This window comes from Calonectris borealis, chromosome Z (genome assembly GCF_964195595.1).
Source record: "Calonectris borealis chromosome Z, bCalBor7.hap1.2, whole genome shotgun sequence".
Taxonomy (NCBI): domain Eukaryota; kingdom Metazoa; phylum Chordata; class Aves; order Procellariiformes; family Procellariidae; genus Calonectris; species Calonectris borealis.
Genome location: NC_134352.1, coordinates 7,558,658 through 7,571,019, shown reverse-complemented (window position 1 = coordinate 7,571,019; position 12,362 = coordinate 7,558,658). Strand labels below are relative to the sequence as shown.

Here is a 12,362-nt window from a genome sequence, read left to right as displayed (position 1 = left end):
TAGCCGGACCACCATGCTGCCTTCCGTGACCAGCCCAGGGTCTGCAAAATGCTGGTTGTGAGAAAGCGTACCAACTTCAGTAGAGGTAGGGCCATGACACAAGAATGACTTGATAATCTCTGGTCTGTGGTATGCTAAAGGAAACTATAGCACCCCCTCAAAGTTTGTGAATCTCTTAAGAGAGAACTCTAAATAATACAAGGAGTACCTTTTTTTTTTCCCAGACTTGCTAATCTTGTAAGCAACTCCAAGCAAGCAAAAGAGTTATCTAAAGTGCAGAAGATTGCTCACGTTGGGCCACGCGCTATGCTAAAATCCTCAGCTTAGATCTAGTCTACTCTAGATACACTAGTTTTACATCTGAAATTTTTCTACACACTCATAAAGGGGGGTTGTCTACAGGTATAAAAGGCATAATACACTCCCATGACTAAATCCATGCCTGGAATAAATCAGTATAATTTAACTGAATTTAGTCTGTATCAATTTTTACCAAATGATGATCCAGTCCCAGAAGTACACAGAAACACTGAAAACCTTACGCTCACGTCTGTAATACTCTTCTATCTGTTTAGAGTGGAAATAAATGTAGTTATGGAAATAAAAACAGCAACAGAGAGAGAATCGTCCATGCTTCTTTCAAATATGTCTTTTTTTATAAATAGTTCTAGGCAATGGTTTTATTTTGCTAAAATTAAGTACTTCTTTATTTTGCAGAAAAGAACCATACTTGCACCATTCTTTACAAAATATTTAATGAGTAAAGTAAAAACATAAATGTAAATAATGTCATTTTTTAAAAAAATGCATACAAGAATATATCGGTGACTATACTGACAACATATTCCCAATATTTGAACTTTGACCTGTGAAAGAAACTGAGTATTTGTACAGACTTGTAGGGACAGCAAAGGCGCTGTAAGAGATGCATGCAGAAGGAGGAAACTGCTGTCGGTTCACTTTTTTAAATTGCAGTTATTAGTCATCAAAGCATGTTACTTATCAAAGCATGTTCTCCTTGTCTTATGTACCCAAATGTTACTTCTACAATGAAATAATGATTTTTCTAAATATTATAAGATTTTATTATTGTGCTTACATGTTCATTCCAGGCATCCCCGGGCCACCTAAAGCATTCAGAGGGGGTCTCATTGCACCTCCATAGTTCTGCAATGATAACCAAGGGTCAGACTACCACAAAACAAAAAAACAAAACCAAAGAGGAGGGGGAAAGAAAGGACAGCAGGTTAATGATATCCCTCCATAACTGCTGACTGGATAGGCCAATGTAATTCATTCTTTCAGGAGTTTCCATTGTTGACTTAAAAAAATAATATTGTTAACCCCAAGGAGAAAGCATTACAAACAATAGAAATAGACTAAGAATACTAAAAATGTCAATTGTTTCAGGAGGCATTATTTACACATATAGAGGTCAAGTCAACGGCCAGCAAGGGGCAGGTTTTGTAATGTATTCAACTTTTATACCAAGGGAGCTCATTCAAAATCAGAAACCTGGACTTAGATTCTAAGATTTCTACATCCTAGAATTTAAACAGAATTATTTTTATTTAGATTTTGTTAGCATATCACTAACTTAAAATTACACCATATGATATCACTTTTATAACATACAGAATAACCATTACATTTCTATTCTAATCAGTCAATTCTAATAAGTCTATGGTGACTAATATGGAAAGTATTTAATATGTTAATGAATGTCATAGCGATGCCAACAAATGAATTGCCCACTGCCTATAAAATATGAGTTTATGCGCTGATATTATGACAAAAGTTTAACTGTACTATTTACATGAAAAACTGAATTATACCTATTTTTGTTCAGAGGAATACAAGCAGAACAGTCTATCTCACCTCATAGTCATAATGCACTCCCTAATCTGTGTTAATCCTGCTACATTTTTCCGGTATTTCAAAAGAATGGATAATAGTAAATTCTCTAAAATGAACAGCTGTGCATTTTGGAAGGAGGGGGGGACAAAGAAGCAATTTACTTTTAGAAAAATTTAGAACATTGTTGCAGTCTATTTTCCAATAATAAAACTAATACACTCTATTTCATGTATAGTTTACTACAAACTGCATAAACTATATGACTCAGGCTTATGGGTGTTCTCTATGTTGGTCTGATTCACAAAACCATGTAAACATGAAGTCATGAATACATGGGAGAAATCCAACAGTGTGGGTCTGCTGCTGTTTATACCTTGACTGATATGACATATCAGTTATCTAGAACTGATATAGAACTGATCTATAACTAGGAGAGGAGGTTCTGTCGCTGCAAACAAAAATGCCAAACTTAAAATTTTCTTCATTGTTGACAATCCTGAAAATGTCCCATCGATAACTGGTTTGCAAGAAAACAACCAGAGGCTACAAACAGGTGTTCTCTTCCAGACCCAACAGTGCCACCTGAAGATGCTGCTGGTCATCAACCACTACTCGTTCCTGCCTCCTTGTGTGCAGCCGGTAGAGCAATCGGTGTGCATGCTCAGGCAAAAGTCAGCCAGATAAACTCAAACCTCCTGTTTAATCTAGGTTATCGTAGATGATTTTGTCAGAACTGCAGGGCAGTAACTGGTGGGTAGTCAAAGCAGCTGGGCACAGTAACATCCCCAGCGGGCACTACCGGATCTGGAAGAGAACACAGTCTGACTGTAACAAAACAGCAGTTCCCTATCTGTTTTAGTTCCATCTCGATGTGGAGGGCTGAGCCATTCTCCCTATTCTCTCCTCCTGGTATCTCTCCTCTTTATTTTAATTCAGGAATCATTTGTGTGGACCAGGTTAAAGATCTCTATGGAATCCTGCAGGACGGGAATAATCCTGATCAAAGGTACTTCTAACTCTAATTACTGCTAATTCTAATCAAATGTACTCCTTCGCCCCAAAATAAGAGCACTTTCATTAAGGCTACCAATACACACGTTCCTTCAGCTGCAGCTACGCTCTCTAGAGAAGTTAGTGCCCCAACTTGTTCCTTACAGCTTTTTACTCAAAGTCACCATCACCACTGTTTATCTGGTAGTTGAGTTGTTCATAAAAGTGCTCCCTAATGTCAGATGCCCAAAATAAACCAGATAAGCCAAGACTTTTTTCTTAAAGATGACTCAATTCTTTTTCACTAGAAAGCATTAGGGAGCATGTGGGAGGCTCACCAGCAGATACGAAGCATAGGGAGAAGTAGCGGTCACAGATTGGAGGTAGTACCCCATTCATCTAGCATAACTACAGCTTGAAAAAAGCCTGAACCTAATTCTTTAGAGCTTTTCACAGATTCAAGCATTTACAACCATCCACTGCTTTTTGCTTCAAATTATTTTGTTTGAAACAGTCTAGAATCATAAAATACAAAACTGAGGTGAATTTTCTGTAAGTTTTTAAGCATATGCATACTATACTGGACATAAGAATTTCTATATCAGCACATTAAGTGTTTTGCAAGTTGACTGCCTGTGCAGCAAGGTAGCAGGGCCTCCCACTACGGGCACAACTAAGTCAACTTTACAGGACTGTAGCAAGAGAATGTTAAAAGTAGGTGTGAAAGATTCATCAAATTTGGTTTTAAAACTGCATTCTGAGAAGATCCTAAATACCAGATACAAAGATAGATGATGATCCATTTATAGAAAAGATTGATTTGAGAACTTAAATTTTGTGTAGATTAGCTACACAAAATTTTGTGCAGATTAGTGTGGCCAGCAGGAGCAGGGAGGTGATCGTGCCACTGTACTCGGCACTGGTGAGGCCGCACCTCGAATCCTGTGTTCAGTTTTCGGCCCCTCACTACAAGAAGGACATGGAGGTGCTGGAGCGTGTCCAGAGGAGGGCAACGAAGCTGGTGAAGGGCCTGGAGCACAAGTCTGATGAGGAGCGGCTGAGGGAACTGGGGTTGTTTAGCCTGGAGAAGAGGAGGCTGAGGGGAGACCTCATCGCGCTCTACAACTACCTGAAAGGAGGTTGTAGTGAGGTGGGTGTTGGTCTCTTCTCCCAAGTAACAGCGATAGGACGAGAGGAAATGGCCTCAAGTTGCGCCCAGGGAGGTTTAGATTGGACATTAGGAAAAATTTCTTCATGGAAAGGGTTGTCAAGCCTTGGAACAGGCTGCCCAGGGAAGTGGTGGAGTCATCATCCCTGGAGGCATTTAAAAGACATGTAGATGAGGTGCTTAGGGACATGGTTTAGTGGTGGACTTGGCAGTGCTAGGTTAACGGTTGGACTTGATGATCTTAAAGGTCTTTTCCAGCCTAAATGATTCTATGATTCTATGAACTTACGTTTTCCCCATTTTAAGAGGATGTTCAGTACAAGAAAGAAGAACCTTACAAAACCACTGGATTTTAAGCCACAGCAAAAATGGAAAAATTATCCGTATAAAAACTGGCAGGAGATTTGCCTGCTGTGTGACTAATGGTGCTGCAAAAAGTACCAGCTCAATCTCATATGGCAGCATTGCAAAGCTTCTCTTTCTACCTCCAAAAGGCAAGTGGTAAAAATATTTCAATGCTACAGAAAAAATGACAAATGTATTTAATAATGGTTTGTTGGTCACACAGCAGATACTGCGTAGAACTGCACAACTGGTTTCTACAAGAAGACCCAAAATTGTAAAGACAATTATGAACAGATTTGAAAGGCAAAGCTATTTAATCATTTAAAATTCAGCTGCTATTCCAAGGAACAAAGAAGTCACTAGAGAGATTATCCGAAATGGGGAAGTAAAAATGCAAAGCGTGGGCACAACAAGCACGCTGTAAAACAAAAGTACTGGCAACACTGGTATGAAACACCACCACCTAAATTTTCTCTCACTGAGAGCTTTTGGATTCATATTTCAGGTATGCATCAGAATTAATCTGTCTTCTACCTTAGTTTACTGTTGAAATATAATACTGACAAATATCCACTCATATTTTCACACTTTTGAAGAAAAAGCCTATGAACAATAATGCTCCAGGTCAGCACCATGGAGAAGGCTGATTCTTGCAATCCAAGGTTGCTTTGCTCCTTGAAAACAGAGCTAGAGAGATGCTTGTAATTGACAAGGGGGAGAAATGGCAGCATGAACTTCTCATTTTACATTAAAATCCCTCTAGCACTCACCAAAAATCTAGATCAATAGTGGATGAAAGAAAAAATTTACAGAATTCTGGGGGGTATTTTTGGTACAAAGAGTTCACCTAAGTCAGAAGTATCACCTAAACAGCATAATCAATTAGATAGAGAGGATGAGGAAACACCTACTCGATCCTTGGTCTCCTTTACAGATGTCAGCCTTTGATTACAACATGGCTATAGGACAAACATAACTCTTCTGAAATAAGCAAGTTAAGGGATTCCTCTTTTAATTTCAAATCTTAGTTAAAATGACTCATATTTTCATTTTAGACTTTGTACAGCTGGAACTCAGAATTGATTTTTGTAAAACAGAAAGTTTATTTTAAAATGGGGTTAGAAGAACAAGTCCTGGCCATCTTCAAGCTATGGAAAGCCAGAGTAATATAGTATAAGTATAGGCCTATCAATAAAAATGGGTATCTATCTGTGGAAGGTACCTGTGGTCCTAATGGAACCATTCCTCTTGGAGGAGTCATTCTCTGCATTGGCCCACCCATGTTTGGATGCCCTGCAAATAAAATTATGTAACTTAAAAAACTGCAATACACAAGCACCTTCTAAAACAACTTTAAGAAGTCATTCCTTTTTGATTAACAAAAAACTTTAAAAGCTGCAGTAAGCTTTGAAACACAGAAAGAAAGACACAAGTTTGAGAACACAGTACTATTGAATGGTCCAAATAATTATTTCATTCACCTTGCTGCCGTGTTGGGTCCATCCCGCTAGGCAATAATGGCTGACTTCCTGGGACACCTCCAAGTGCCTGCAGGCATAGGAACCAGATGTTAAAAGCATATAATGCTTTGAAATTTATGTTAAAGACATAATTCAGATACTTTGTTTCTAATTCTTGGATTTTTCTTCTGAGTCAAGAGTAATGTGGAAGAGTTAATTTTCCTAAATGCCCTAACTAAACGTCCCAAGTGCCTAACTTATAAACTAAAAGTCCTGAACGTCCTACAACCCTGACTATGGATTTGCATGGGCAAACTTTTGGACTTCTGTGGAATTATGTATAAATAATCTCTAAAATATAATTGCCTAATTTGCTTCCTCCCCCCCAGTACTTCCTTCACTTTAGCTTACCTATTATTTAACCTCCAAACACTGCCTTTTTCTTGGGTACGTGGCAATTTATCCAAAGCTTATATTCTACAGTTTTCCCTTTTAACCATTATTTTAACATTTCCTTTCAGAGGTCAGGGTGCGGACACCAATATTCTCTGAGAGTGGGACGTAACTGAGCCAACCGCACAGCATTCACAGAGTACAGTTTATTAGGGCTGTGATGTGGGGGACATCTTAGCTTCCACTCTTGAAGGGCATCAATGCCAAGATAAGCTTATTATTCATCTATGGGAGATAACAACAGTCACAAAACTTACTCCTAAATCTTGCCTTCAAGCATGAAGGTATATTGCATTATTACTTCACCTTTGGTCAAATCAAACGCATTCCTTTTATGTCCTCGCATTTTCATCTGCCCTTTGGGTTTATAGTAACTTATAGGTTTAAGGCTAATTTCTACAGTCTCTTAACTATAGTTTAGTCAACTAGAAAAATGTTTTTATGAATGGGTCTTTGTTGCTGATCCACTAAGTGCTATTTAGCATTTCAAAACACCACCACATTTTCAGTAAAAATGTATCCAGAATGAGTAAATCTGTTATTATGAAAGTAATCTACGCAGGCAATACAAATATTGTGGGAACGGATAAATTACTCTTGACCTGGAAATACTGTAGTAGTCTTGGATACATACAAAAGGGAACCGATCTGCAAGTATTACACAGTTTGTTTCCACAAGAGGTAGGAAATTCAAAATTAAGATGCACATTACTACCTCAAGGGTAATACAGTCGAAAGGTACTGCACTGCAAGATTAATGGAATAAACAAATGATCTGAGACAACACCATTTAAATCAGAGTTTTACATGTACTTCAGTGGCTTGAAATCTGGATGATACATAAGAACAATACATGAGGTGCATGGAGAAGCATCAAATACTAGCAAAGCAGGAACCGGTCACTTCTGCCAGAGATGGCAGGTGACACGCAAGGACACGGAGGCATTTGCTTCTGTGAGTCCACATGACCGAAGACTTAACTCACGCAATCATTACACTGCAGATCATTACATGAAGGACTGTGCTTCCCTTCTAACACATCATACCACTTTTCAAGAAAAACAAGTGCACCTGCATAGCACCATCTATTGCCAACAGCAAATACCCTTACAGGGCTTGATCTTATAGGACGTGATCGAGTACTGGAGCAACCTGGGGGCACTCGTGTGGCACTTGGTAGGTACTAACTTTCAAATAACCCTTACAGAGCACTGGACTGTGCTGTGCATGCATGCCCTTGCCCAAGCAACACAACCTCTACTGCAAGGCGTTAAGGAATAGAGTTAGAGTTACAGTGGAAATTTTAACTCTGATTTTTACTGACTTCCGTCTAATCAAAATTTCAGCCTTAAAGCTGCACTACAATAGTTCATTACTTCCACACACTGTCCAGCTATACTGTAACTTAAATAACGGCAGTGTTGTTAAAAGCAGTAATTCATGAATGCGGCACAATGTAAATGAATTGCAAGAACTGTAATTCATTGAGTTTGTGTGATTATGTTACAGCTCTGAACTGAAAATATCACAATGTGCAGACAAAAACACTTCCGAAACAAAAACTGCAGGTTGGCAGCGCTTTCACAGCGCTCACCACATCCAGTTTCTACCTGCCAGTATTTACAGTGATCAGAAACATAGAAGGAGAAACAAAGGAATATGTGAAACCCAAACACTGGTGCATCTCGGCTAAGATATTACTGAAAGGTGCAAAAATCAGGAAGATATTTTGTACTGAGTTACAGTACATCTGTAGCAAATATTTAACTACAGTGCTAATGACGTCGCACTCTTATGTTGTCCCTTGATGATCACTTCAGCCAGGTTAATTAAGTCACCCATTTCCCTTGTGAGAAAGTAGCTAAGGTACAGGTAACTTAACCTGCCCCCAAACATCACCATGTTTGATGTAGAGGAATATCTGAAGAAGTCTTGCCACCTGATATATCCAGCTCACTAAAATTTAAACTTCATACTCTCTGGCAATATTGTCCTAGTGCAAAAGACACGTTTGCTGACATTGTGTTATACAGATACAAAAAATAGCCAGAACTGAGGTTGTGGCATAGAAGTCTCCTCATCAAGCTGTGACAACAAGAAAGGCAGTCTTGGAAGTCTAAGTTGGACCAAAACACCCGTTCCATCTATCCTATCAACCTTTCCCAATACTGTAAATGATCCAGTTTTTCTTTCAGAGCTCCACTGATATTTTTCTGTCTGCTTATCTTTAACTTTTCATCTGCTGACAAACGCTTTCTCCTCCTCTATCTGCACTATGGCGAACTTAAAAATACAAATGCTATCTGCTTCCTGAACCATCTTTTCACAGAGGGGCCAATAAAAGTCTCTGCTGACGAACAGCAGCTCATTACTCATCCTTCTTACACTGGCATGCATATCCTTAGATGGGAGATGAGAGAAAATTGGGTATTCAATGCTTTTATGAAGTCCTCAGAGTGTCTCTAAGAGCCATAGAGCACTTTACGATATCTGTTTCTCACCAATAATCTCCGTATTTACTATGAAATAAATATATTTCATACAGCCAACAAAGAATACGAGGAGTGATGCATTTTACATAGAATTAAGTAAAAATATTCTCAGAGCTAACCGCTTGATATGGTTAGGAAACCTTAGAGAGTGTAACAGTTATGGGGACATTCTGCCTCTGTCTCAGAGCAGGCAGCGTTGCTGGCTGAGGTTAATGCAGCACCACGCAAGGCAACTATATCCTCCCTCTGCCAACAGGCTTAGCGCACAATAAATTTTGAGGTGTAGACACTAATTAAGCATAGGAAAGTGAGCTGGGAGTGGTATGGCCACACCTTATCAAAACAACTATTTAAAGGTCAGACAAAATGGGGTGAAGAGGAACTGAATCAGTTTTGTAGCCAACAAGCCACTGGTAGCCAACGACAACATTGCCTGTTCCCACCACTGCACCATCACCCTGGACCACAATGGTGCATCAGTGATAAAATCTTACCTGATTGGGTATTCTTAAAGGTGGCCTTGGACCTCCAGGGTACCGAGGGGACATGAAAGGCTATGAAAAAAAAGAAATACTGCTAAATAATTCAACTTAGCTTGTAAATACTGCATTGAGTCATTGGGCATATGGCTTGTGCCATGCTCACACCTCAAGCATCCAGCTTAAATACTTCCACAGAGTGTTCAGTATATTATTCCACAATGTTTAGCAGAACTAAATAAATTTAGAGATTCTTAGTGAATGCATCTATCAAGAGATATTATTTAAAACTTTGTTACAGCAATTGAGAATGCAGAATATAAACAATTTACTGCATTAACAGTGAAGAATAATAAACCATTTAGATCATATAATCACACATCTATACTTTCCACTGGAGAAGGGGGAAAGATAGGAACCCTGGAAGAGAAAACAAAAATGTCCTTGGGAGAGTCAAGAGGTAAGTAACAGCATAATAATTCACAAATACTTTCCATTCACTTTTTCATAATACTACAGTAAAATGTAATACAAGATCTAATCTGTGAGGGCACAAATTTCAAGTTTATGTTGTAACTATTTAGAACTTTGGTGGCTCCATTAACCATATTAACTCAACGCTGCACTTCTCCCATCCCTCCATATTTAACTCCACGCTCACACAGTAAATCTCCTTTCTCAAAACCGAATTTATACCCAAATCTGTCGTACCATCCTGCACCTTGTGAGGTTCTAGTGGCTCTTGGCTAAAACTACTTCATAGACCACAAACAAGGTCAGTCCCTTATGATAAACAAATGGTAGTACCAGCAAATACATTTAACATCTCTACTTATTCCATCCCAAAGTGTGACAATAATCTAGAAACCTAAAAAGCCGGTAGATTAGTGGCAAGTGTGAGATCTACAGGAAAAAGGCACAAACATCTGACTAAACAGATGATGAAGAGGATCATTTTGGCAAGCAAGTGTACCTATAACTCCAGAAGAAAATGAAGAGCTAAAAGTATGCTTTGACAGGGCACAGAGGGATAGAAAAGACTGATTCCTTATATTGTGGAAGAGGAGCTCTCTTCTGTTCATGACACTGCCACTGGAGACAAGGGAGAGATAAAGGGAAGGAGTCTGCTGGGACCTCCCAGGGGCAATCTCTGATGACAAATGAGCTGCTGCACGTTTAAACCCACTCTTTGGGGTCTCTTCAAAAAGAAACACAGGCATCGTCTAGTCAGCTGTACCTAAGGACCACTGGCAGGTCACTAAGACTCTATGATCAACATCACTGTTTTACAAACGAATGGCATATTTCAGCTCCATCAGCAGCACTGCATTATCAACTAAAATGTGAGCGATCACCAATGCTAGTAAGGCATGTATTAATAGTAGCAATAGCTAGCAAAAGAATTGTAATTATTTTACCAATAATTAGTAATGGGATTTTTCCTATGATATTGCATAAAAAAATTTCACGGTACCTTTCACAGAATCAGATGAAGGCTGAAATAATGTCACCTACATAAACACGCATTCAAAATAGGTACTAGAAAGCAATTTAAAATACAGGGGGTTTACAAACTGGGGAAGAAAGTTCAATGACAATTGTGAAAAGATTACTTTAATAAAAAAGGCATTTGAAATTATGTGCTATAGAAGAGGGAGGCTTCTCCGTGCCCTCTCTCTGATGGTGAGATTATCTGATAAGAAAGAAAGAAAAAAGGGTTGTGCATGTGGTGAAGGCTGTAAACATGCAGGCCCTTGTAAAGCAGTAAAAGTGCGAGGAAATTAGAATTTCAACAATTTCCATAAAGGTCAACCAAGTGCACTGAATGGAGTGCAGCACACTCTAGTGAGTCTCTTGGATTTGGCTTATCTCATTCAGCAAATGAAACCTTAACTTTGTTTACAGTTGTACAGCTCATAAAAGGGAAATCAGCAGTGTCTCTCAAGTCAACTATATCTTAATGCAGAATCACACTACTAATATTAGTATATAGTAGTGTGTTATTGGCAGAACATCTGCTCCTTTCAAGCAGGATGGAAACCTGCTTGTCCCCTCTCTTCCCAGTGCTGTTTCTATGCAGTTTATAAAAATACCTAAAAACTTATTTTTTGTATAGAATTGAAATTTTATTAAAAAAGCTGAAACAAATACCCCACTGCATTAAGGAGAGAAGGAGGCTTACTCATATAAAGTCACAATGTCACTTTTCAAAATATGACTTGCATTGTTTCTAATGCCTGACAATTAGAGTCCATATTTTTTGGTTTCCTGTGCTCTGGAGATCAGTGGCTGCTTCAGATTTTTGAGAAGGTCTGGATCTAGGTAGGTCTCAAGTCTACTTAACAAAAGCCTCACGGAGTAAGTCTAGGATTCTTCTCTGAAATTATATGTAAGTCATGAATTTTTTTTTTTTGAGGCATTGTTTCCTAAGCAGGCATCAAAGCAGATTTTGATTTGAGAGCCAGTGCATCTATTCTTAACTGACTCGTTAGTTCATTGCATGGAATAACTACAGGAGCCTCTTTGATACACCTCTGTCTTACAAGAAGGTTTATATACTGTAAATATTTCCCTGTCTATGTATTCCCCTTAAGCATATTAGTGGAATTGTTTAAACCTTCTCCTATTCTTCAAGCAACTGAACCCAAGCGGAACTACAACACATGACTTCATCTAGTAAATTTCAAATAGTTCTTATGGTTCTTGATGATCCATGGATACAATCACTGCACAGTTCTGTAGGCAGGAAAATATATAAACAACTGGGAAGCACAACTAATGTTTGATGAACATAAGTATCAGTAGAGGTCCATATAGCATTGCACAAAATGGTGCAATAGTGACGTTCAAGGACAATTCTAAAAAATTTTATGCTGTTTTGGACCGAGATTTAGTACTTAAGTTTACCACAGGAATTCTGCCATTAAAAAGAAAAACTTAAATACTCTCATTTTTGTGCCAGTTACTAAACTTCTTGCTCTCTGTCACCAGTGTCATGTTTGTCCACAGAAGTTCTACCGAGATATATCAAGACAACAGAGAAATTCTGTCAAACGTTTTAATGAAAATAAATTAAACACGAACAGCTTTTCACTACGTTGGGAGCATTTTTTTCAAG

The 12,362-nt window shown here is 38.5% G+C and overlaps 1 protein-coding gene across 14 annotated transcripts in view; it reads right to left on the bottom strand.

Annotated features, from left to right (window-relative positions):
* The window catches only part of SSBP2 (single stranded DNA binding protein 2), a 190,681-nt gene that overhangs the window by 36,663 nt on the left and 141,656 nt on the right, over window positions 1-12,362 (bottom strand). For 8 of the 14 annotated variants that reach the window (XM_075136986.1, XM_075136979.1, XM_075136975.1 and 5 more), the window contains 4 exons: window positions 9,260-9,319; window positions 5,842-5,908; window positions 5,583-5,653; window positions 1,100-1,191 (listed from right to left, as the gene is read on the bottom strand). In XM_075136986.1, coding sequence (XP_074993087.1) covers window positions 1,100-1,191; window positions 5,583-5,653; window positions 5,842-5,908; window positions 9,260-9,319 — 290 coding nt within the window. The remainder of the gene's footprint in view (window positions 1-1,099; window positions 1,192-5,582; window positions 5,654-5,841; window positions 5,909-9,259; window positions 9,320-12,362) is intronic. The other 6 variants (XM_075136988.1, XM_075136983.1, XM_075136981.1 and 3 more) reach the window with 1 other exon arrangement.